The sequence below is a fragment of the Chenopodium album genome, chromosome 14 (genome assembly GCF_948465745.1).
Source record: "Chenopodium album chromosome 14, dcCheAlbu1.1, whole genome shotgun sequence".
NCBI lineage: Eukaryota > Viridiplantae > Streptophyta > Magnoliopsida > Caryophyllales > Amaranthaceae > Chenopodium > Chenopodium album.
Genome location: NC_137847.1, coordinates 41,058,225 through 41,083,978, shown reverse-complemented (window position 1 = coordinate 41,083,978; position 25,754 = coordinate 41,058,225). Strand labels below are relative to the sequence as shown.

General features: G+C 32.9%; 2 protein-coding genes across 4 annotated transcripts; one reads left to right on the top strand and one right to left on the bottom strand.

The window, feature by feature from the left end:
- The first annotated feature begins 3,694 nt into the window (after positions 1-3,694).
- On the top strand, positions 3,695-14,247 carry LOC145580251 (subtilisin-like protease SBT5.6). The gene is made up of 9 exons (XM_081637668.1): positions 3,695-3,796; positions 3,989-4,181; positions 4,923-5,114; positions 8,423-8,534; positions 11,792-12,353; positions 12,542-12,639; positions 12,730-13,087; positions 13,192-13,405; positions 13,513-14,247. Exons 1-9 carry the CDS (start codon positions 3,722-3,724, stop codon positions 14,046-14,048), a joined length of 2,340 nt encoding a protein of 779 aa, XP_081493794.1. The 5' UTR covers positions 3,695-3,721; the 3' UTR covers positions 14,049-14,247.
- Positions 14,248-14,574: 327 nt separating this feature from the next.
- On the bottom strand, positions 14,575-21,606 carry LOC145580252 (pentatricopeptide repeat-containing protein At4g18975, chloroplastic-like). 3 transcript variants are annotated; one of them, XM_081637669.1, is made up of 6 exons: positions 21,452-21,606; positions 21,006-21,189; positions 20,476-20,578; positions 19,961-20,104; positions 18,178-18,390; positions 14,575-15,278 (listed from the first exon to the last, which is right to left on the bottom strand). In XM_081637669.1, the coding sequence occupies exons 2-6, from the start codon at positions 21,149-21,151 to the stop codon at positions 15,075-15,077; spliced, it is 810 nt and encodes a 269-aa protein (XP_081493795.1). In that variant the 5' UTR covers positions 21,152-21,189; positions 21,452-21,606; the 3' UTR covers positions 14,575-15,074. The 3 variants fall into 3 exon arrangements, with proteins under 3 accessions (XP_081493795.1, XP_081493796.1, XP_081493797.1); XM_081637670.1 differs by having other exon boundaries at positions 21,006-21,160; XM_081637671.1 differs by lacking the exon at positions 19,961-20,104.
- Between the last annotated feature and the right edge of the window lie 4,148 nt (positions 21,607-25,754).

The following is a 25,754-nucleotide window of genomic DNA, read 5'->3' as shown; positions in this document are numbered from 1 at the left end:
GCGGTGCTGTGAAGCGACACGACGTATGGTCGTTGGCATAGTGCTGGCGAAGCAACCCGTTGGTGCATTACATTGCTTGGTGAGGATCAACACTTATGTGAAGGGGTACTATGGATTGCGAAGCAAGGTGTCGTTTAGACCTTGATGACGGTTATGCGAAACGGTTACATGGTATATGGATTGGATGATCAGCCAAAGCGACGCAGCTCTTCACATTGCGGATGACGATTCATGGATAAAAGAATTCTGGACAAAGCGAAGAGGCACAAATGATAATGGTGGTTATCCGTTATGTTTGGTTAGGATTGTTGACTTGTATTAATGATTGGTTAGTGCATGAGTGCCACTTGACACGCATGCGTGATCAGTGTATGTTCGCATTGGAGAGGGTTGTCCTCCTTTGCCTATAAATAGATGACCTTGGGGTTTGTCCAAGGCATCCAGAAACTATTGTGTAAATACGTTATTAATGATATTAATGAAAGTATGCTTTGTGTTAAATTCTAAGTGCTCTATCGTATTCTCTATTTTTGTGTTCTTATATAAAGTTTGTGAGAAGTTAGGCTGGTTAGTATATCTAACGCCATCACAGTTAGTGAAAAATTAAACTGTAACACTAATTATTGTTAGGGTACGTATGAGCTATGTTATGGGACTAATTTGACCTAAACTCTATAAGTTCATTTTTAACTAGTTAGTTAATCAAAATTGATGACACCTTAGGATCCGGAAGATAAGTAAAAAGTTTGGAATATATCAGTAAAATTTCCTACAATGTTGGTCTAAAAAAAGGAAAATTTGTCAAAAAAATCCTTTTAAGTAGGTCTTATTGTTGTAAAGGTCCTTTTATTAAATATAAATAAAAAATAAATTAATAAAAAGTGCCTCAAAAGGTCATTTTTATCGCACTTAGGTTGTGGCGAGGGTCCTTCAACCATATTCCAACCATTAACTCTTTTTTTCGGCAAAATAAAGTCACTTGCGTTGCACATGACAACCTAAATCCATTTTTTTTTTTTTACCTTTTCCTCACTTTTTCCCCTGACCTAGTTCGATTTGTCTTCAATTGTTCAATTTTATGTGAGGGGACTAGAACGGAGTTTGATGATTTTTTTTTCACCAAATAAAGTTCGCGTTGAGGTTGATGATGAAGAGATTAGGGTTTATTAAAGGAAAAAGGGGAAAAACGGATTTTCATGCAAGGTACGTGACCTTTTTTGCTCAGGAAAAAAAAAGTCAACTACCGGACTGGTAAAAGAAAAGGACCCCCGTCACAACCTAAGTGCGATAAAAAGACCTTTTGTACCACATTTTTTTTTATATATATAAAAGAACCTTCACAACAAAAAGGCCTATTTAAAAGGAAATTTGGTGTAGAACTACCCTAAAGATAGGGTCATTTGTGAACTACCCATTTTTTTTAATTTGTTTAGAACTACCCGCAAGTTTGGAAATGTTTGGGTAACACTACCCAATAACGTTTTCCGTCAAATTAAAATGTTAGTTTGGCCTAATTTTTCACTTTTGCCAATTACAATGGCCAATTAAAATAAGCAAAAACCCGAATTCAATTAAACCCCCAAACCTAAGAAATCAAAATCCCCAAATAATACTAAACTCATGAACTCTAAAATGAATCCTAATTAAAACCCTAATAAGGTTAATTAGAGTAAATTAAAACCTTTAAACAAATTGGGAGAGTTAATTGGGTGGCAAAAGTGAAACAAGTGGGCTCCAATAACGTCTTAATTGGACGGAAAATGTTAGTGGGTAGTGCTACCCAAACATTTTCAAACTTGTGGGCAATTCTATACAAATTAAAAAAAAATGGGTAGTTGTTCACAAATAACCCTATCTTTAGGGTAGTTCTATACAAAATTTCCTATTTAAAAGGACTTTTTTAACAAAAAAAAAAAATTTTAAAAAAAAAAAACCTATAAAATTATGAAAAATTTGGATCGTTATTTGATCCCTTTTCAACTAAAATATTTTTAAAAAGACATTTTTTATACAGAATGCTTCACATTCTACATAACGCAACTTTTGTATTTTGACCAATTTCTCCATGCACTTTGTGGAAAATGAATGTTCAAAAGATAAAAACGAATACACATTGCTTTGTAGATAAGCAATGAATGGTGGTGGTAGCTGATTTAGGCGTATATTTCCAATTGCAAGTGAACCCACGAAATCTAGACCTAAGAAGATGGTCCATGTGACCATGCAAAAGGAGGTACGGTGAATGGTATGCTCCTTCCTTTGCTTTTAAAAGTGTAAAGAAATGTTTGATTACAACATCCACAAAAACCCAAACTATACTACGTTGAATTGAAATGGATGTTGCAAGATAAAATGGTAGCCAGTGTACTGTATGATTGCTTAAGATTAGTTGTATCACCTTATTTTAAGGTATGGAACTGAATCGAAACCTCATACAGATTAATTTGTTCCCCATAAGCGTTTAATCTAGTTTCTGTAGGAGTGAGGAGGGTAAGAAATTTAATTTCTACCCCTTTACCTTTAATAAGAATAAGATCCTTATTTTTAAAGTTAGTTATGAAATACAACTCTTAAGACTAGATCAAGTATTACTCTTATCAAGTCACGATATGAGACAAGAGAATAGATGGATATGGACCGACCTATGCAAAAGTGCAAAATTATTAACTACTTGCATTTGTTCTTCAAAGGTGATCACGACCGTGGATAACAACATCCAATAGAATGAATAGACCAATTAGAGTGAATAGGCCAATATTCACACGAGACAAAAATAGATGGAAATTATAAAAGGTATGGGAGAAAAAAAAATATATGTATGTAGGGAGACTCAACTACAACTACAACCATGAGCATAAATCTTTTAAGCCATTTAGCTGATATGAAAGTTAGGACTACTTTTATTACATTGGTGTAAAAAATGTCAGCTGAATTTAGAGGACTTAAAATTAGAGACAATGTATGAATCTATTAGCTAGATATGGATTTACCTACGCTATTTTTGAACATGTAATTGCGCGAGTTTTAAGCTTTGATCATATCTACAAAGTAGGTAGCCACCAATAAGATTTTATAAATTTGTAAAATATTATTTGGATCCAATTAATGAAACAATCAAATGTAACGTACAATGAATGGACATTCACTAGCAAGGCTACACCCCTCTTAAATCTTATAGAACTATGAAAACATGTGGTATTTGCACGGTGTTGCTAGAAGACGTTCCTAATCTCTAACTTGTATCTTAATCTTTATTAAAAAAAAAAAAAAAAAAAAAAAAAAAAAAAAAAGTATACTACAAATTTACAAATTAGCAAATACAATTATAGCTAAAAATGTCATTTTTTTTTCACGGATGGAGATACTTACATAATTTACAACCTTAATATATAAATGAAATTTTTTGTTGTGTCTAAGAAACATATAGCCAAATAGCCAATGGCCCAATAAGGTTCGAAATACCAAAACAAACCCCAAATGACACTTTACATAATTTGGATTTTTTCGATCACATAATTGAGATTGAAACAAGCATTTGCTTGCATTGGTTGCAACCTGTAAAATATGAGGTAATACAATATCAACAGTCTTTAATTAATAAAACTCAGAATCTTGAAAAGATAACCTCCAATATTCTATGAGATTCTAATAGTATAAATACCACACAACTCTACTCATTTTTCATATCTCAACCCAAAAACAATAGAAAAAAAATTCATCAATGAATATAATCTCAACTTTGTTTTCTCTCTTCTTTTTCCTCTTACCAATTCTAGCTTCCTCCTCTGATAAACAGGTTTGTCTCGAAAACGATTAATGGATAGCTTTCGACCCGTGCCATAGTACGGGTCTAGGGTATTGATACCTGGCATATATATATAATATGTTATGGACTTGTGCTAACGTTTTTATTCAAATTTTAGTATTTGGTATGCCAACAAATTGGTACATTTTTTTAATTTTATGATATGGTATGAGATAATGACAGGTTTATATTGTATACTTTGGAGAGCATAAAGGAGATAAAGAATCACATGAAATTGAAGAAATTCATCACTCTTACCTGGCCTCTGTTAAGGAAACAGAGGAAGAGGCCAGAGCATCTATGCTTTATAGTTACAAGCATAGTATTAATGGCTTTGCTGCTACACTTACCTCTGCTCAAGCCTCCAATTTATTGAGTACGCGATTTGTTCCTTTTGTCCTCTTTTATTTGCCCGTTTTTCGACTCTAAAGTCACATTCGAAATTTGTTTAATTGGATTCTATGAAATATTTCATCTCATTATAATTAGTGTGATAGCGGAATATAATTAATGTGTATGGTAATTACAATGGATAATCATGATTTATCACGACTACTTTGAAATGAAATATCTTGTCACAATTAAGTAGGGAAACTCTAGCCATTATTACTGATTTTATTCAACAGAAATTTTACTTTACTGATATCGTTTTTTCCATATGATACATTTTATTTTTGACACTATTCATAAATTATGTTTTGACTCAATTTTGAGATTAATTGTTATAAAAATACTTATGTTAAGTTAGTTTCATGTGTATATGTGTACTTAATTAAAATTAAAAATATTTTCAATTTAATTTTTGCATTATCAACGTGATAAAAGAAAAGTTTCATCTATTTTAAAACAAAAGAAATTATTAATATTGATAATTATCAATTAGTAATATTTTTATATAAACTTGATATCATGAATTTGATTTTAACAAGATCACTAATTTGAATACTACAAGAGTTTTTTTTTAAAAAAAATAAATAGCTTTAATCCTATTAGTATTTACTTTCGTGCGTCCGCCCCGGTCTCACTCACTCCAGGAACTTAATTGTTTTGGTATTATACACGATGTGAAGATTTATATTTTTAGCAAAATAATGAATTTGTGTTGCTATTATTATAGAATTAGAAGAAGTGGTATCGGTGTTTGAAAGCCATCCAATGAAGCACAAAATGCACACAACAAGATCATGGCAATTCGTAGGTTTGGAGGAAGAAATCAATACACAGTTGCACTTCCAATCGGAGAATAGTGAAGGTTTGCTATCAAGAGCCAAGTATGGACACAATGTCATTGTTGGCGTCTTAGATAGTGGTAAGCTCTTATCATTTCTTCTAAAATTAATAATCACCTTAATAGTATAAGACCCCGTTCACCTAATTTTTGTTAAACTGAAATTATTTTTACTGAAACAAAATTATATTTGCTGAACTTAAATTATTTTTACTGAGCTTAAATTGATTTCACTGAACTGAAAATATTTTTGATGAATTGAAATAATTTTTACTGATTTTTTAATATAATTCTTCTTTAAGATAACTGAATTTTACTGATATGAACTTATTTTTACTAACTGAACTTATTTTTACTTAATATTATTTTTTTAAGGTGAAATGAACAAGACCTAAATTGATTTGATATAGTGTGACTTTTTTTTCCTTTGATATAGTGTGACTTTTTTTTCCTTATGTACTTGGAAATTGGAATCAAATATTGCATGGATATAATGATTGCAACATGCAATCTGAAAAGAATCACAAGTCATCCATGGACTTTCCTTTGGCCTTTATATGGTCTTCTTCAAATGAAGAGAATAAAAATAGCCGAAATGAATGAGAATAAATCTATCCAAAAGTTTTAGGACCTATCTTTTAATAGTTGTTCATCTTTTTCGGAAAGAGATTATGCTATATCCAAAACTACAAATAAAGAAAATTCATTTCCTATTCTTTTTCTCCAAGCCAAGAAATATAATGTACCATGACTTATTTTTAGCATCTAGTTTGGAAAAGGGGAAAAAAAAAAATCTAAAATACGTTTCTTCTAATTTTAATAAATTAAAATATTTTTAAACAAATTGCTTGTCACATATCAACACTCATCATAGTGTCCTTTACTCTAATGGTTTCTACGGAGTATTTCATTATCTTTGGCTTCCCAAACGTAGTATTTACACGAAACGGCAAAAGTAGATCCTAAAATTAATGCAAACACTAAAAAGCATGGCAAATTAACCTCCGAAAAATATTTCTATTAATTTTAATAAATAAAAATACATTACTTAAGATCTATATATTGATCTAAATTCAACAAATTTCATAAAATATCAATTAACGTTAGATTCAAGTTTAAGATAATTTTTTAAATTTAAATCTTATAATCCTATTTAATATTGTATGTGATAGATTATGAAGTTAATCTATTTATGTAGGTAATATTTTTGTATGTTTTTTAGTTAGATTAACCAACTTAACATAGAATACTCTTGTATATATTTGAACGTATAATCAATGAGAAAGGGTCGGCAAATATTTCTTATATTCTGGAGCTCAAAATTTCAAATACTTTGACAAAGATAATTATTAATAGGGTTGAATCTAATGAGAAGGATCTTATAATAAGATGGATGAAATGTGCATTTATTTTGAATTAAATGTGCATATATATATTTTCTACTATATGTGCATATTTGGACCTGATACTTTTTTTTTTGCAATTTATGGAAAAACGAGAACTTTTGCACAATATGCGCAAAAAATATGCACATTCAATTTCGGTCAAATTTTTTTTTTGCAGATTTAGTGGAAATTTTATGTACATAAAATCCTTCTCATTTTAAGGACTTTCTCATTTGACCCTAAATCACTATATATATATATATATATATATATATATATATATATATATATATATATATATATATATATATATATATATATATATATATATATATATATTTGACCCTTCTCATTTCAAATGTTATTTACAATTTCAAATATTTATAATTTTTACAACATTTAGATAGTGAAATAAATCTATCAATCATCTACATTTAGGGTCTGTTCATTTTACTGAGCTGAACTAAACTATACTGAGCTGAACTAAACTAAACTGAACTGATTGGGGCTAAACTAAACTGAACTGATTGGAGCTGAACTAAACTAAACTGAGTTGAAATGAATATTTTATGAGAGAGGGAACTGAACTGAACTGATTAGAGCTGAACTGAACTGAAATTAAGTAAATATGAACAGGCCCTTACAAAGCGAATTAAAATAATTTACTCTTTTATCTCATATTTGTACATTACTCCCTTCATTTCTTAATTTGATTATTATTACTTCTCTTTATTATGTGAGAAATAAATGATAGAAGTAGGAATCTAATTAAGGGACGGAGGGATTAATAAGTATACATTCTAATACTCATATCTCATAATAAGTTAAGCGTAAAATTATTCTGCTTAAGATCTCACAGAAAAAGAGGCAAGCAACATACGGAGAAAATATTCACGCACTTCATGAAAAAGTGGATAGAATATTCTGTACGCAAATACACCTAAATCTAGTCTTGTGTGTGCCAATTATTTGTTTATTCTTAATATCCTTTCTATGTTTTGCTCATTCCTAATTATCTCCGTCATCCATTCGTGAAAAAGATTAATATAATCCGTACTAACTAATTTATTTTAATAAAATCAACACAGCATTTATCTCTCCAAAAAGATAAGGTAATTCGTATCGTATTGTAAATTTGTAATATACACATTAACGAACGCACATCATATTATAAGGATGCTTATTTAAAGATTGATAAACGAACTAGCATAATTGTATTACAAAACTTTTAACTCTTGCTAAGTGTATTGTTAGCAATACGGTTTATTGTACACTCAATCTCATTATTATTGTCTCAGTGTTAATAGTCTCGAATCACATATACGGTGTATTATAATAGTATATATTTTTAGTTAAAAAACAAGCTAAGAGATATACACTTATTTCTCAATATAGATATACTCCGTACTAAACATAAGAAATAAGTTAATTCTATCCTTTAATATATTAGAAAGGAAGGGATATATTTGAAAGGAAGGGTTAGATGAGATTCGACTATGTGACCTTTGTGTTACGTTATCTCTGATATTATGTTAGAGAATATATCTATCAACATATTCTTTTGGTCATTATCATTATTAAGAAAGATGACGTTAGCCTCATAATGTAGCCGAGAAGTCGACCTCCCTCTTGTCAAGTATGTCAACTACGCACCCATATATAAGATGACATAATACTATTGCATTTATTTATCTATGATGCAATTTTTCTTTCATCAATTGTAATAATTAGTGCTTATTTTATAGTAGGTATTATGAATAAATTAGTGAAATGTTTTCTAATATGACTAATATCCCTATCATTTCATAACCTAGGTTATATTTGCTAATCTCACTATGAATTACATCCATGAATTATACAATATTAAGTACTACATACGCTTCATCAAAGTATGTAAACGTTTATATAAAGCGTTAATTTAAGATCATCACTATTGTTCAAAATTAGAGGAGGTTACATATAATAATAATAATAATTATTATTATTGACGTACTTGTAATTCAGGATTTTGGCCCGAATCAAAGAGCTATAGTGACGATGGAATGGGACCAATCCCTAAATCATGGAAAGGTATCTGCCAAACTGGTGATGCTTTCAACTCCTCTCATTGTAATAGGTCAGTTCACCTTCCTTTCTTTTTTGGTTCTTTCTCCCAACTTACAATTATTATTCCATATTCTATTTATATGAAATGACCACTCAACCAATTTATATTATTAGCATTATTTTTCATATTGTCGTATTAAAAAAAATTCGACCTAGGGAGTAGAACAAATACTCGCATAATTTTATGAGCTGATGACAATTAATTTAGTTGGTTATAGTCTAATTATAAAAGTAAAGTCGTAAACATGGGATTAAATTTCGCCTTATATAATCATCCTTACATGTTAGGACTCTTTTTTCACGGGATTATGATAAATGGTGAGACTAGAAGTTTGTTTAAACCCATTCTTAGTACTAATTATTGAGCCTAGGACTTTCTTTAGAAGAAATCCCGTGACCCGAAATTGTAGCGAAGTGCATACAACATGACCCACCACACATACTGATCTTACTATAGTTGTTTGGACATGCTTTGGGATGCCCCAATTACCAACTTGATACGTTTAATTACTTTTTATTATGGTGTATTTTCCCATGTATCTATATTTCATGTGAGCCTGTTACTACATGCATTGATGCAGAACTATTGACCACAACCATACAACTCTTTTGTTACTTTGCTTATAGACAAAGTTTGGTATCAAACAACCCCTAAAAAGGGTTTTCCTTTCCTATCGGACAATTCGACCGGTACTTGTACTACTTGTTCCAACTTAATCAAATGTATCGATCGAGTTTAAATTTTCATGATGCAACAATACTGATAAAGGAACTTTTTTAATATTTTGATTTGAGTTTTGACTGTTTTGGTTATTAATTAATCAAGTTAAAAGGACTAATGAAAAACGTACACACCCGAGATGATTTAGATTATTTGTATAAGAACCTACACGGCTACACAATACTTTGTATGTGGCATGATTGTACAGTCATAGATATAAATTTTCTTTTTTGGTTAATGATCACCTAATCAAATCATTACATAATTATTTTATAATTTCATTTATTTACGATCACCTAATCAAATCTTTTCCGGAATTAGATCCTAATTTGCAAAGTATGCTTTCATCATTCTCCATTATATATATTTAATCTTACTAATTTAAGATGTTGGAGTGAGGCAGACACTTATGACTTTATAAGCTATGAACATGTAATGTCCTTATCCATACGTGTATCACTGCATATTCCTCTTTAATATCATAAAGATAGCTTGCCTTTCCTAAGTGCATATATTAATGCATGATAACAACATTTTTAGCAAATAGACTAGTTAATTACTCCGTAATTCATGAAGTGGAAGAGCTAAAGCCTATGATATGTAGTGTGGTACTTCATTTGTTCCTATTCAGTTAACACACATTGTCCTTTTACAAAACTTTGACCTTTAATATTTAAATTATTAATTAATCAGTAAAAAAAATTATAAATAATTAATCTTTTAATAATACGTAATAAGATAATCTGCTTACTAGTAATTGTTATTATAATTAGCTAAAAAACAATTCAGTTGTGTTATCAAAGTGTGTAAGCTAAACAAGTACAAATTTTTTTTTAAAAAAAAAAGTCTTTTGTAGATACAATAATTGTATTGACTTTTCTTGTTGATATTGTTAGGTATGGTACATCTATCTAAAGATCATTCCTAGTCTAATGATGGCAACAATTCCTATTTCTTTCCATGAAAAAGTTTCCTTTTTCTAGAACTAAAGAATGATCACATGAAATGTTTGGTGAATCATGCTCACAGGTGTGACTTTGAAGTCTTGGCTTGTGAACTAGTATCAGCATCCTACGGTCCTACCAAACAATCCCCCATAAAGAAGCACCAAAAATTTAAATATAAATTTCAACATATTTCTTTTTAATTTATTCTTTCATGATTTAATTATAAATTTAAACATATTTCTTAACACAATCATTAGTCTTAATATTCCAATTCTTTCATGATTTTCAATAATTGATTATTAAAATATTAGTGATCCAAGTTATAAAAGGAAAGTCTTGAAAATTGATGTATTCCTGTTTTTTTATTTTTCGTTTTTGGTTAAGTAACTCGCTTTGAATTTTTGCATACTTTACTATGATTTAAATTGATGATTCATGCATAAGTAAAAAATTCATATTGTCTTAATGTGCTTTTTTTAAAAAAAAAATTAACATTCAATTATTTATACTTCATAGTTATTAAAGATGTTATTGGTAAAGTTACAGTTTAACATATATGCCAAATCAAAGTGGATCACTAAGAAAATAAACAGAATAAAAGATAAAATTCAAAAAATAAAATAAAATATTAATTTGTTCGAGCTAGATATAATTTCGATGCGGATATTCTCATTTATAGCGTTGGGTATGTATATAAAAATTGCCACATTAGTATGTATTGATACTTTCCACTAGAAATTGTCAATACTTTTAAGTTTTAACACTACTTATAGATGTCAATGAGCCAAGCCGAGTAGGAGCAAAATATTAATTTGTTCGAGCTAAGCTTGATATAAAACACATAAGCTCATGCTCGTGCCAAGCTTAACCAAGCTGTATAGAGATGTCAATATGAGCCGAGTCAGGCTGATCAGAGTATAATTTGTTCGAGTTGAACAATATGAAACACATGAGCTCCAACTCGAGCCAAGCTTAGTTGTAAATTTTCTTGTCTATGCTTGGCTCATTTAAGCTGTTTGTTGTTTGAGCTTAGCTCATGAGTAGCTCGATTTTATTATTCGAGCTCGAGCTTGAGACGAGCTAAAACAATATACTACGTAGATTAACATTATATAAACGCTTGAAAAACGAGCAAGATCTAATCCAAAATGGGTATATTAATTGCTTATGTGATGAATTTATAAGTTCTTATAATAAACAAATACATTAATACTCGTAAGAAATAAGAATACAATTTAGGGTCTTGGGAGAATTAAGGAAAAACAAGCATAATCGGTTTGATTAACTAAAACAACCACCATTGTACCAATATTACTAAAAATCATATGAAATTCTTATTAGCCTAATAGTTAGTTTTGCAAAAATTTACTAACTTGTCAAGTTTTAAGTAACTTTTGTCATTTGCTATTCAAAAAAAAAAAAAAAAAAAAAAAAAAAAGTAACTTTTGTCATTTGATTTATACAAAAAATGTCTTACCTTAAAAGAGTTGTATACATTTGATTAAGAAATTTTGTCAATTGATTTTCAAAAATTGTAATGCATACAAAAATTGTAATGTAAATTAGCATTTTTCCCTTGTTGAATTTGATCCATGGCAGGAAAGTGATAGGGGCTCGATACTACATTAAGGCCTATGAGAGCATCTACGGTCCATTAGACCGAAAGCTAGACTACCTCTCCCCCCGCGACAAAGATGGGCATGGAACACACACTAGCTCCACCGTAGGAGGCCGAACAGTCCCTGATGCCGCCTTCATGGGTGAATTAGCGGAGGGCACAGCCTCCGGGGGTGCACCACTAGTCCAACTAGCAATATACAAGGTGTGCTGGGCAATACCGGGGCATGACAAGGTTGATGGAAACACATGCTTCGATGCAGACATGTTGGCTGCTATGGATGATGCAATCAATGATGGTGTACATGTCATGAGCATTTCCATTGGGACACCGAAGCCAGTGGGGTATTCGCAGGATGGCATTGCTATTGGAGCTTTGCACGCGGTGAAGAAGGGTATTGTGGTGTCTTGTAGTGCTGGGAATTCGGGACCTCAGGCAGGGACGTTGTCAAACACTGCGCCGTGGATTATTACTGTTGGGGCTAGCAGTTTGGATAGGGAGTTTAGTGCTCCTGTTGTACTTGGTAATGGAATGGTCATTCAGGTAAATTATGATCATCTATTGTGCTTTCTGAATGCCATTGTAGTCCCTCCTTTTTTCAAGTATTATCAATCTAATAAACTTTTCTCGTTTCATACTATCCGTCACTTCATGTATCAATGTGGTTTATTCAGCGCGCAATTACTTGCCAATTACTTTTGATTATGATGAGTTTTATGTTGTTTTTGCAGGGTCAGACAACTACCACTTTTCGGTTGGACAATGTTACATATCCACTGGTTTATGCAGGAGATATTAGTCTACCCAATGTCACCCAAGAATTAGCTGGGTAAGTAGCTGATTTATGTTATTTTTGCCTGCGTGTTTGTTGATATAATTTTACAATGATGTAACACTTCAATTTGCGAATTTTCGACAGGCAATGCCTTCCTAACAGTCTGTCATCAGAAAAAGCAGGCGGTAATATAGTATTTTGCCTAAGAGGAAACGGAACAAGGGTTGGTAAGGGGATGGAGGTTATTAGAGCAGGCGGTATTGGCTACATCTTAGGCAATGCTAAAGGCCAAGGAGAAGAGGTCGTGGCCGATCCCCATGTTCTTCCTGCAACTGCTGTGGGTGAGTTTGAAGCCATGCAAATCCTCAACTACATCAAATCTACAAAATATCCGGCTGCCAAAATCCTGCCAGCAACGACAGTGGTTGGCACATCACCAGCACCTTTCATGGCCTCTTTCACTAGTAGGGGACCTAATGTCGTTGATCCCACTATTCTCAAGGTACATAGACTTGAAAAATTCCCAAGCTTTCATACTTTGCTAGATACAAAGTGTATAATTTACATGAAAATGCAATAATCTTGAGTTCAATTCGTTACTTGCAGCCTGATATTACCGCCCCTGGATTAAACATATTGGCAGCATGGAGTGAAGAAGATTCACCAACTAAGTTGGCTAGAGATGACAGGAGAGTACAGTGGAATATTTACTCAGGAACATCGATGTCCTGCCCTCATGTATCTGCTGCTGCCGCACTCCTCAAAGCAGTCCATCCTACTTGGAGCTCTGCTGCCATTCGATCTGCACTCATGACCACAGGTAACAATATACTTCACACTCTCACCTCAGCAGTAGCACTCTTAAAAGTTTGAAACACATTTCAAAATTTTACGTTCTTTACCTTAACTTGATTCTTCTTCATACAGCTGGTCTGAAGAACAACAATGAATCTCTCATAACTGATTCTATGGGCAACCCAGCAGACGCCTTTCAATACGGAGCAGGTCACTTCCGACCCACAAAGGCAGCAGACCCCGGTCTAGTGTATGATGCTTCTTACACTGACTACTTGACTTACCTCTGCAGCTTAAGAATGCCAGGTTTCGACCCATCATTTAAATGCCCACAAAACCTACCTAAGACTAATGACCTAAACCAGCCTTCCCTTGCAATCTCCAAGCTCAGTGGAAGTGTGACAGTTACTAGGATTGTCACAAATGTTGGTAAAGGCAGAAGTTATTACTTTGCTTCTGTGAAGCCACCAACGGGATATAAAGTCAATATCTCACCAAGTATGTTGATATTCAGGCATAAGGGGCAGAAGAAAAGCTTCAGTATCACAGTCGAGAAAGATGTATATTCCAATAGCCAAGCGAGCGGACAGGAATATGAATTCGGGTGGCTGACTTGGTTTGATGGATTTCATACAGTGAGGAGTCCCATAGCTGTGTCTTCTGTATAAGGAAGAATTTTGGACTTCAGGGGCTTTTACCTTCCTTGATTTTTAAACTGAAAAGACAGTTTAGAAGTTTCAAGGCATAATGGAATAGAATTAGGGTATAATAGAATGTTTACTTATAGTTTTTCTTTTTAACAGCCTAATTAAACCTGTGAGTTTTATAGGTTCTCCATCATTAGTAACAAAGCAAGCCTTCTTTAAATGTCCCTTACAAGATTGTTCCGTAGCTGCGCTGATAGTGTCATCTATTTCTCACACACACAAGGTAAACATTTTTTCTTAAAATTTAAAGGAGCACGATATATTGCAGAGTAATTACCTGCAAGACTTCACCATACATGAGAGCAAATACTATTGTATCCCTACCAGAGGAGAGTTAAAAGAATGGAGGTTGAAGCACAAAAGCAGGATATTGATCTGTCTTGCAAGGTTCTAATATTTCAGCACTTAACCACAGAGGTTGTAGAACAAATAGGCTGATGAAATGCAAGAAAATTGAGGATATGCCCCGGATGGTATATGGTCAACATTGAGATAAACTAAATAAAGAAATTTATGTAACTCTGGTTTGTAATGAAATGTTGCAAAAATCATGTACATCTACCTATATATTAACCTTAATAAATAAAGTAAAAATACAAATACAAAAAGCTAATGGCAGTATTGTATCCAAAAAGCTAATGGGTAAAGATATAGGCAGAGTTGGGTTAAATTGAATCCTCAATAAATTCCTGATTTCCAACTCCAGAATTCTACATTCAGATACCTCAGTCTCCAGCAGCTCAAACATAATCAATTGAATGCAGATTTTTTTGAAGATGCCTCACCTAATTTATCCAAGACTCTTGAATAAAACCGGCCTTTCAAAAATGAACATATAACCAACAGCAGAGATGCAGAAACTAGGAGTTTGACAAGCAGAGCATACATACCACAATCTAAAGAATACTACATCTCATTGACTTTTGTAAATTGTCTTCACTTTGGCTCGGAGCAGAATCTTTTTGCACAAGAAGTAGTAGACAAACGCTAATTCAGCTTTGAATCAACCAACAGATCTCTCCTAACTTTGACTCTTTCTCCTTTAAAATGAATGTATTTCCATTTACAACCATACCTTTTTATGACCAAATTCTTCTTATCTTCTTGTCCTAGTCTCTCAAAGGTTTGTGCTACCCTCCTGACTGTATCCTCATCCGGTTTGACACCCAATTCTTCCATGTCTGCGAAGACCTGGGTTTTGCAAAGAGACATAAAATCAGATGCAATTGATAAATAGCAACCATACGAGTGTTAACAATTAACATATGCAAAATATGATGTGTTTAAATGAACAAACTCCATTTCTAAGTTTGTACTTGGATTAAACCAGACGGGAAAATATACCGTTGAGCACAAAAAAAAAAAAAAAAAAAGCGCAAGGATGCGTTCAGGTCTCAACAGGAAATCAAAGAATTCTAAAATTAGCACAGAAGTGAGGCAGCACATACAAATATGAACACAGAGAAAAAAGAAACACATTGGCATTCATGTTGAAGAGGTTATGCAGAAACATTTCTCTGTTTTTATTTTACTTTTTTTTGGGGGGGGGGGGGGGGGGGGGGGGGGGGGCGGGGCTGGTGAGGTGGAAGAGCTGTGCACATTGAAGCAACAATGTGATATTTGTTTAGCAGATGCAGTGGCAAAGTTAAATTTTCTAGAGCAAAACCCCAATTTGGGGTGTACGCTCCTGTAGATGTTGGCCCTTACGGATCTGATGACGACAAACAAACCTTACTAATGACTGTTTAAGCTCCTGGGCAAAGATGAAATGGGAGTTTTAGAGTAGGAACCCCAGACTTCAAAGCATTAGAAACTTGATGCAAACACCAAGTTCCTTAGTAGGAACACAACATGAAGCTGCTGGATTGAAACTTTGTAAAACTTAAGGCATGAAGACTATATATACAAGTTTATTCGTATGATTTAAGTCAGTAATCAGAATCTTTGGAAACATGTAGTACTCTGAAGCCATAGGAACTACTTTGGTCAATCAAAGTATATTTTAAGAGGATTTTTTATGAATAAGTGTTTTAATTACTTTGGATTCTTATTTAGATTTTTTTCCTTATTAAAAACTTTTTAAAATAAATTTTATTTTATGATCAAAAAAAACTTATTTTGGAAGAAAAATATACTACAAAGATTCCTCTATTCCCAAATAAATGTCTTATTGGCTTTTACACACATTTTCAGGTAGGTGAATAAAAAATAAATAAATAAATAAATAAAAAAAGAAGTGGGGTTTAGTTGATTCTACTTCTTCTGCTTGAAAGCCTTAATCCCCATAAGTGGGGTCCTCTACTGCTCTACGTGAACAACATGAGGACTTTCCAGGAGGTCACCCATCCTAGTACTACTCTCAACCATTGTGGCTCATGTCAAGCGATGTGACAAGTAATGGAAATTTAGTTGATTAAAATATAAAAATAAGTAGTGGAGTTTAGTTGACTAAAAGTGAAAACAAAAATAAAATAATGGGTTTGATTAATAGTGAATACAACAATAGATAAAATGAAATGGGACTTTTATTTAGGGCCATCATGCTCTATGCAATGGAGAACCCTCCAAAACCAAAGGATAATGCTCTCAAAGCTACTGAATCTATAGAGGAAGTTGTCATGTTCGTGAAAAAAGTTCAGAGAATGTGCAACAAAAAAAAGGCAACATGAAACTTTCGAACAAGCCTCATCTTGGGTGTTACAGCTTACAGGTAATGCTATACATTTGCCATCAAATACTATGTAATTATTGGGATATGACTGGTTGTATAAATTAATCCATAATCTATTTGACTTTGAGCAGTTATATAAGGTATTCATTATCTTTCAAATTATTGAATCTTTGATAATCAAAGGGAAGAAGTAGCTCATTCCCATACTTTTATTGAAAATCCTTACATCACTTACACAGTAAATAGTTTTTATCAGCTTTATGGGTGTTTGTATATAAAATGAACTTGTTTGTGTTTTTTTGCTGTTTCAACTGCTGCTAAGTAATAGGCACAAAAATTGCACATTGTTGTGAAACATATTGACATAACACATAGCAATCACTCAGTATTTGGAAGTAGTAAGTAGTAACATCTTGAAGTAGTAAGTAGTAACATCTTATACATGGATACCCATAAACACCAAAACACGCTTTTACTAGAAAAATGAAGCAGAAATTTTTCAAAAGATATGAGAATGCATTACTACTTAGATTATACAGGTTACGCAAAATAACATATATGAATCACAATTAATGGCATATACTTGTAACAAATAACACAATTACATACGATACCCTCAAATTAAAGACTAGGAAAACCCATTAATTACACTATTAAGACAATGTTCGCTTCACCTAATTTCATGAATGTATTACTTAACAACATTATTAAATTGTTTACATTTCCTCAACACCCTCATCCATCAACCATTGGTCTCCAAACTATCCAAATAGTATTCAGGATGGACCTTATAACATTTCTTCTCGATCAAAGACTAGTTATCTTTCTTTGAATATTTTGATACCATTCATTCACTCTTCAGTGTCATGTACCATGTATAGTGCTACACATGTGAGTGATGTAAATTATGCACATGGTTAATCAGTAGGGAAAAATGTAATTTTATGAAACATGAAAGTAACATGGTGGAGTGTTGGAGTCGTTAGGGCTTCAAGGAGTCTTCATAGAGCTTCTAGAATAACTTTTACTAGGGAATTTATCTTGTCTTCAGTAAATGATACTCCTGATTCTCTAAGTATACTTAACTTCCATCACCTATGTATACTAATAACCCAACAAAACAAACCCTGCCAAATCTAAGAGCTTGGCCTCTTAAATCCGATGCTAGTAGTAGGCTACTGGCTACATCACTTGTAGGGGGTAAAAAAAAACACCTAGTAATACTTAAAAGCTACTTATACATTGGATTGTATCAGGGTACCACATTACAAAAAAAAAGGTGGAAATGCAAAAAAAGTCATTCAGCTGAACATCAGAACACCATTAAGCAAAAGGCATAGATGGTTTTGATGCAACAGATAAAAACCAATAAATCTTACTTCATAGGTAACATTATACAAAAATGAGATTTTTGGTTACCTCTATCACTTTCTCTGGAATATCGTGATGATCGTATAATGAAATCATCAGAGAAAACAACCGCTTTGAAATAGATCGTGTGTGGGTATGCAAAATCATATTCCACAAAGATCCAGCTTCATCTATTCTCTCCTCCATGTCAAAAGCCAACAAGACTGTATCATATGTTGCCATGGTTTTACCTTGGCCCTTGCTCAACATCCACTTGACAACCTAAATAGCACCAAGAACCGTAAACAGTTCATTTTTGCACCAAGTTAGATGACAGTCATGACACCAACTGACAAAGAAGATGAAAATGCAACTTTAGGCTTGAGATCTCAGCACATTATATACTTTCAAGTAAATTTTAGATCTTTCTATGCAAATATATGTTTGGAACACATAAAATTTATGAATGGACAAATATTCACTTCCATCTAAATAATCGGATCCAACATTAATTCTCATTATTTAAAATTTTAAATTAGTTATATGTACAAAGTTTATGCTTCTTGCACAAGTTTCAGAATTGTTCCTATACTATCAATTTCTAAAAGGAGCCCATCAGAAGAGATTAACTAATTAGCAGTGATTCAACACAGCACCTCCTAAAATATGTATTTATTTCTCACAAATGCTTGTAAATTTCCACTTCATAACAATGCAAATATAGCTTCCAGTAAGAATTTCGACAAAGTATAACCTAGCTGGTGCACAACATCTGTGTTGAACAAACAAAGGAGGTGTTTTGTTAGCTATCGAGTACGGAAAGGAAACATGAAAGGGTAAGAAAAATATAGAAGATCAAACCACTTGAATTGCACATTTTGTTTGGCAGATTTAGATTACGATGGGGTTTAGATTTAAGGTTGTTGTTAAGGCTGCCAAGGCTGAGTGGTGGTGGTGTCAGGTTGTTGGGGGTTGGTAGGTGTATTGACTTAACGCCCCTGTGAATGAGCCAAGAGGCTAAAAATAAATACAAGTGTTATATTTTTGCCTAATTAACAATACTAGGTACCAAATAAATACAAGTATTATATTTTTGCTTATTTAACAATACTAGGTACCAAATTGTATATTCATATGATCATATCCAATCTCATAGTGGTGAATTAGGTAACATTTGGGGCAGGGGTTGTTACCAGTGGTGGACTAGAGTGAGTATAGTGTATAGAGTGGCGGTCAATGCTGGTCAAAAGCATAGTGAAGACTGAAAAGGAGCTTGGGGTTGATCAAATACCTAGAAGGAGATAGGAACCAGATTAGAGGAATTTGGGGCCTTGGGGGAGCTCCTTAATTGAGTAAATGAAACTTTTATGTTAGATGCCACTAATACAAGTTCACAACAAGACCCTGACAACAGAATTAGAGTACTTTACTAACAATAATGATGAATACTGCAATATCAGATACCATCAAAGGCATCCTTTGATTCTCAACAGAGTTATTGTACAAACTACAAACAGGATATATAATGGACAAGCTAAGAGCCTAAGAAGTGAAGTTATAGTTCTAAGTGTACTGTAATTGCCATCCAATACAAATATGCTATTTCAATCTTTCATATTCCCTTTACTCTGTTCACTTCCGACTCACTAATTCAACATTGGAAAATAATATTTCAATATCTTCACATTCAAAGCCGTTTTACATAAAATAGAAGTAGACAGACGTAGACAGACATTAATACGCTCATAAAAGAATCTTACTTGAATAACTTTAAAAGAGCTCATTGACCAGTGATCAAACAAATTTTCTAAACACATTCAAGAACTTCAATACGCTCATAAAAGAATCGTACTTGAATAACTCGCGGCCACTCCCTCTGGTTTTTTAAAATTCTTAGAGCCTTAGCTACCGCAAGCATTGGAAATTCCAACTCCCATGCAATCCATTCGTCTAATGCACGATAAACTGCCTCTTTCTCATTAGGAAGTCCAGAAACCTACCAATACAAACTACCGCACTGTAAGGTCTGTAACCAACTAATCAAGAGTAAAAGGATGCCCTTACAACATTAAAACATAATAAAACAATGGGAAAGCTATATTTATCAAACTCGCAGCATATACCAGTGCCTCACTGCCTCCTCCACAAGTAGTAATCAATTAAACTATATTTGAAGGTCCACTTACAAAAGTGATGGAGAGAAGATGGGAAACTATTAATACAGAAAAAAAATTGGTAAAATCTTGTACAAATGTCAATTGTAACGTGCTGGAAGAAAGCCTAGGCAATATAGGCCACAATCTTATAAGCTTCACGTAGCTCATACAGATAGCAATAATAATAGGATAGATAATGACACAAACTTACAATTCGAACTAGATTCATTGCTTTCTGACCAGAACCAGCAGATTCTTTACGTTTCCATAGATGATGTTCTCTCTTTCCTGGCTTCTTGACATTTTTTCCTAATCTTCACAAACAGTATCAAAACGAAAGTGCCAATAATTACTGTCAAGTAGGCAATTCTAACACTCTATTACCAAATTATTGGCAATTTACTTCCTAACAATAAACCAACAAGAAGTTATCGTCATAGTTTAATAACATTGTCACACACAATTAAAATTTACAACAATGTAACACCTTCATTTTCCTCTAATCACAATGTATTCCATTTTGAGCCGTTGGTAAAACATTGCGACTAATGATTCTCTCTATCCCTCTCCTCATCATCACTCAGTTCCCTCTTTTTACCTCTCCGCATCTCTCCTCTCCTCAAAATACATGCAGCCCCAACGTTGCAATTAAAAGAGAACGGGTAAAACATTGAACATCATATGATTCATATCTACGAGCTAAGCAACCGTAAAATTTATTTTGTAAACAAAATAGCTTACTTCTTATTGACATTTGAAGAGGAAGATGGCTGAAGCATTGGCTTGGAAGAGCATTGAACAAGGAATGGAAACTTTACAAGCCCGAAGCCGAGCCGGGGCAGGAGGAGCGGCCGCCCCGGGGCAAAAGAGAAAAGGTTCAATTTCATAGTTCCGTCCTACAATAAAGGGTTATGAACATATAATCCTGCAACAAATTAGCAACCAAATTTGACTCAATTATCTAATTAGGCTCTAAAATTTACATTAAATTCTTCTACTAAAGAATAATAATAGTAAAATTCTAGCAACATAATCGAAAGTTATAATCTTACAGTAATTATAAACAAAAGTTCAAAATTTCAGTTTAGAAGAACCCTAAATTGATAATGACAATTAAATAGATGATACCCTGAATGTGAAATTGATACTGAATGATGTAAAGAAGAAAAAAAAAAAACGTATCTTACCTCAGAAACTGCTTCATTGGATGATAGAAAGCTCAGAAGCTGCTTGAATAGAAAATTCAGAGCACAGCTTCAGTGGGAAAGAGATAGAGGATGCAGCTGAAATAGTTCAATAGGAACCAACACGAGTAAAACCCAAAAATGAAAACGCAAGAGGATTTGAGGAACTCAGGAAGGTTAAAGACACGACTCAAGAGGTTACCCAAGTTTATCTCAAAAGGAACCAACGGTTTGGTGTGATATGACTAACTGGGTTAAAAAGTGGGGTTAGTTATTTGGCTCAAGTTTAACTTCAGGTTCTTATAAACGGTTTTTAGTCAAAAAAAAAGTCATAGAAGTATACTTTTAAAATCATTTTATTCAGAAAAATCTTTTAAAAATTTTTTGGTTAGGATTCCTCAATTAAAAATAAAAAAATGAGTTAGGAGAAACCTATTTATAATTTTTTTTTTTTTTTGAGGACGATCAAGTGCTACTTTCTGACATTGACTCAACGTCGGAGCCACGGTGGCTGGTGGAGGCCCGGCCCCCCGTGGCCCAACAAGCGATACATCTATCTTGAAGGCTGGCTCCTATAAGTTTTTAGAATAAAATGATTATTGTTTGTATAAATCTAGAATTCTAAATTGTAGCTTAGTAGTTGAGCGTTAAAGAATACAGCCTTCAGGTCATGGTTCGATTCTCTTGGGTTTACACGCATTTAATCTTTTATTTATTTTTAAATTTTATGCACTATTTCTTTTACATGTATTAGTTTCCCCCCCCCCCCCCCCCTTGAAACTTACTAATATTAGTTTTATTCTTTTATTTAATCTATTTTTTTTTTTTACCAATCAATCTTTTTATTAGTTTGCCAATTGTTTTGATTTTAAACTTACTTAATTATTTTTCCTATATTTCTAATTAACTAAATCTGTAAATTACATACCTTACATTTTTTTATTATTATATATTTATTTTTGTGTAAATGAACCACAAGAGCAATACCAAATATATCGTACACAAACCTTCACTTAGCTTTAATCAATAAGGCAAGTCCTCTTGGTTGAATGGTTGTAATATTGAATATTTTGATGAAATAATATTGGGCAAATACAAGTTTATCTGCCAGATAAACGAATTTTTGTTAATCTAGTGGCATTTCTGTAAATATATTGAAAAAGCGTGGTTATTTATTCAGTACTTTTGGTGAGCTGTCCAATTACTGTTTGTGTAGACACCCAAATGTGTCTCCCCAAAACCAAACCCAGTGATGAATACCTTTTGCGTCGAATGATTATCGAATAAGGTGAAAGTGTGAAAAGTCAAGTGTTGCGGTTAGTTTTTATTAAAATTCTTTCTTTCTGTTTTCGAAAAACAACTCTATTTTATGAAAACAGCCAATTTAGTTTAGTTTGGTCCACGACAAGGGTCCAATAATAGTGTAGTTGGATGGGGCTTGAAAAGTGCTTTCCAACGATATATTATAAGCCCAATTCCGATGAATAATGAGGAAGTTATGGCCAAAATACTAAACTGGGCTCGGTTTGATCTTTACGTGCGGCCCAATGATCTAGGGGAGGGTCCAATGTTAATTGTTATTCCTAAAATTATTAGAATTAATTATAGTCTTCTAGAATTCTCTAGAAGGTTCTCTTTAATCCTAATAAGATTAGAATTAATAATTATATTTTTGATAAGTTTATTTGGAATAAAATATTATTTTATGGAAAATACGATTTCGGTATTCGTACGGACTTTACAAATCGATTTTGATTCGTATGTGGACTCTGTGTTGAAAACGCGTAGAAATCCAGGTTGTCGCCACGCGACAAGCCTTGTCGCCGCGCGACAGACCCTGTCGCCTAGCGACAAGGTCGGTTTTGCAGCGACAGCGTGGAATTTTATTCCTTATCAAATTCTACCTATTTTCGGACTGTTTTTTTTATAAATAGGGTCCTAAACCTCCGTTTTTATTCGTCAACAATCATCAATCAAGAATTCAACAATCATCTCTCTCTTTCTCTCTCTAAACTCTCTCTAACCTTCCCTCTAACAAAATTCCGCATTCACGAGATCTAGAAACACCTAGCCAAGTTCGAAGTTGCCTTCGCCCTAGACGTGAAAGGTTATAATTTCTGAGGGTTTGGTCTCAAATCTCTTTATTTCAATTTATTTAATTTAATTCTTTGATTTTATTATTTTCCTTAAAGTTACTAACGCGTGCTTTTTGTCATTAGAAAGAGATACGAGGCGTCAAAGTATGTAATCTTATTGCTCTATTCTTGTAGAAAGCATGTTTAAATTTGTTTCATTCCTAGTATCATGTTAGGATGTCTTTATTGCTTTCTAGTATCATGTTTAGGGTGCTTCCTATGCTTTCTAATATCATATCAATATCATGTTAGTATCATGTTAGGGCTAAAGCTTTGATTCTTATTGCTTAGTGACATGCTAGGGTTTGTTATTAATCTTGTTAGTATCATGCCTAGGATCTTGCTATTATATTTAAGCTTTATTATTAACATAATTATTTTTATAATTATTATGTTTCTTGATGATTATTGTTATTGCTTGATCACACCTTTTATTCATGTTTAAAGGGAATTTGTACTTGTAATCACGCTTAATAAGATAATTAATAATCTTGTTTAGAGTTAATATGATTATAATTCAAGTGATCGCCAATAATAGTTTTGCTTGTGCATTAAATTCAATCAACATAGATAAACAGGTTTAGGGTTAACCTATTGTTTGCATGTTAGTCAGAAAGCGCACATGAGTATGAGAAGAATAAAGTAGAGGCCTATTTAGGGCAGGTTCAATCTCTTTTAGGTTGGATTTGTACCTTCATCCCCGAACCCTATTTGGTTCAAGACCTTTTGGAGTTGACGGTCTTATGGATCGTTAAGGGGTGTAATCTTCACCTTGTGAACGGTTTACAAGTTCCTAAAACTTGTTGGCGACTCTTTTGCTCTCTTTTCTTTCCCTTTGGACGCCATCATACTTAAGTGTATGATCACAATGGGGTTCAAGCTTTAGGTTAGTGGCTTGAAATATTCCCTACAGTTTGCAACTTGCTTTTACTATTTGGTAAGGAAATTATACATGTACCCCTCAACTAATACATGAAAAGACGCATGTACCCCTCCACTGGTACTTAAAAAGACAATTATACCCCCAGATTTGTTTATCTGGGGAATTAACTTGGTACAACTCAATAATATTTTGTGTTGCTTTATAAAATATAGTCAAATCTAATTTATAATATTGCAAATACCGCAAAAGAAAATATTGTGTAATGAGAAAATCGTATGAAATACAATTCTATTAATTACTTAATAAGTCTCAACCTCCCCATATTTAAATTTCTAGCTTGGCCCTTGAATTGACTCATCTTTTTTCAGCATTCACTTAGCATGTGCGTGTCATGTACCTCATTTTTTTTTTCTTTTCACACCCCTTTTTCCTAATTTCACTCTACTAGAATGTTTGTGGTGAGAAGTTGAAAAACAACTCATAAATAATATGATTTTCCCTGCAATTAAACTCAATAGGAAGATGGAACTCAGATCCTAAAAGTGAGCTCAAAATCTAGTTACAACCACCGGTCCACCCCCTCAAGGCCTCAACTCCTCAACATAACCTAAAAGAAGAAGGAATAGAATCCAAATGGAAACAACAACGGCAAATTTTACCATGAACCATGGTGCATGTAAAAGTAGGTGCCCCAACCAATCAGATTTAGATTACAAAGCCCCACATATTCTCTCTCCTCTCTTTTCCTCCTCTCACACTTTCCTAATTTCTGATTTCTCTCTCCTCTCTTTTCTCTCTCTTAATTTCATTCATTACTTTGTTTTTTATTTAATTCCTTCATCACCATTGTTATCACCATAGATTGAATTCCTCCATCTCCTCCTCTTACAATTTCCTAATTTCTGATTTATCTCTCCTCTATTTTTCTCTCTCTTAAATTCAATCATTATTTTTTTTTATTTAATTCCTTTATCATCATTGTTGATTACCATAGCTTAATCTCAAATTTCGTTTTCTTCAACCTTCAATTTGAAGCTTTGTTAATGAGTTTTCTGCAATGAAGTGAAGTTAAAAATGGCGGATTTAACAAGGAGAAGGTGGTTAAGATGACGAAGATGATTATTATCCGATGAGATCCATTATCTTAATCACCATGGCTAGGTTTGAGTTTCGAAATATGTAGCTTTCATATTCTTTTAATTTTTTTAGTGATATTTGTGTATTTTATTATGAACAGTTTTGTTTTTGGTTATATTTTGGCATTTTAAACATTTTAAATTAAATATAT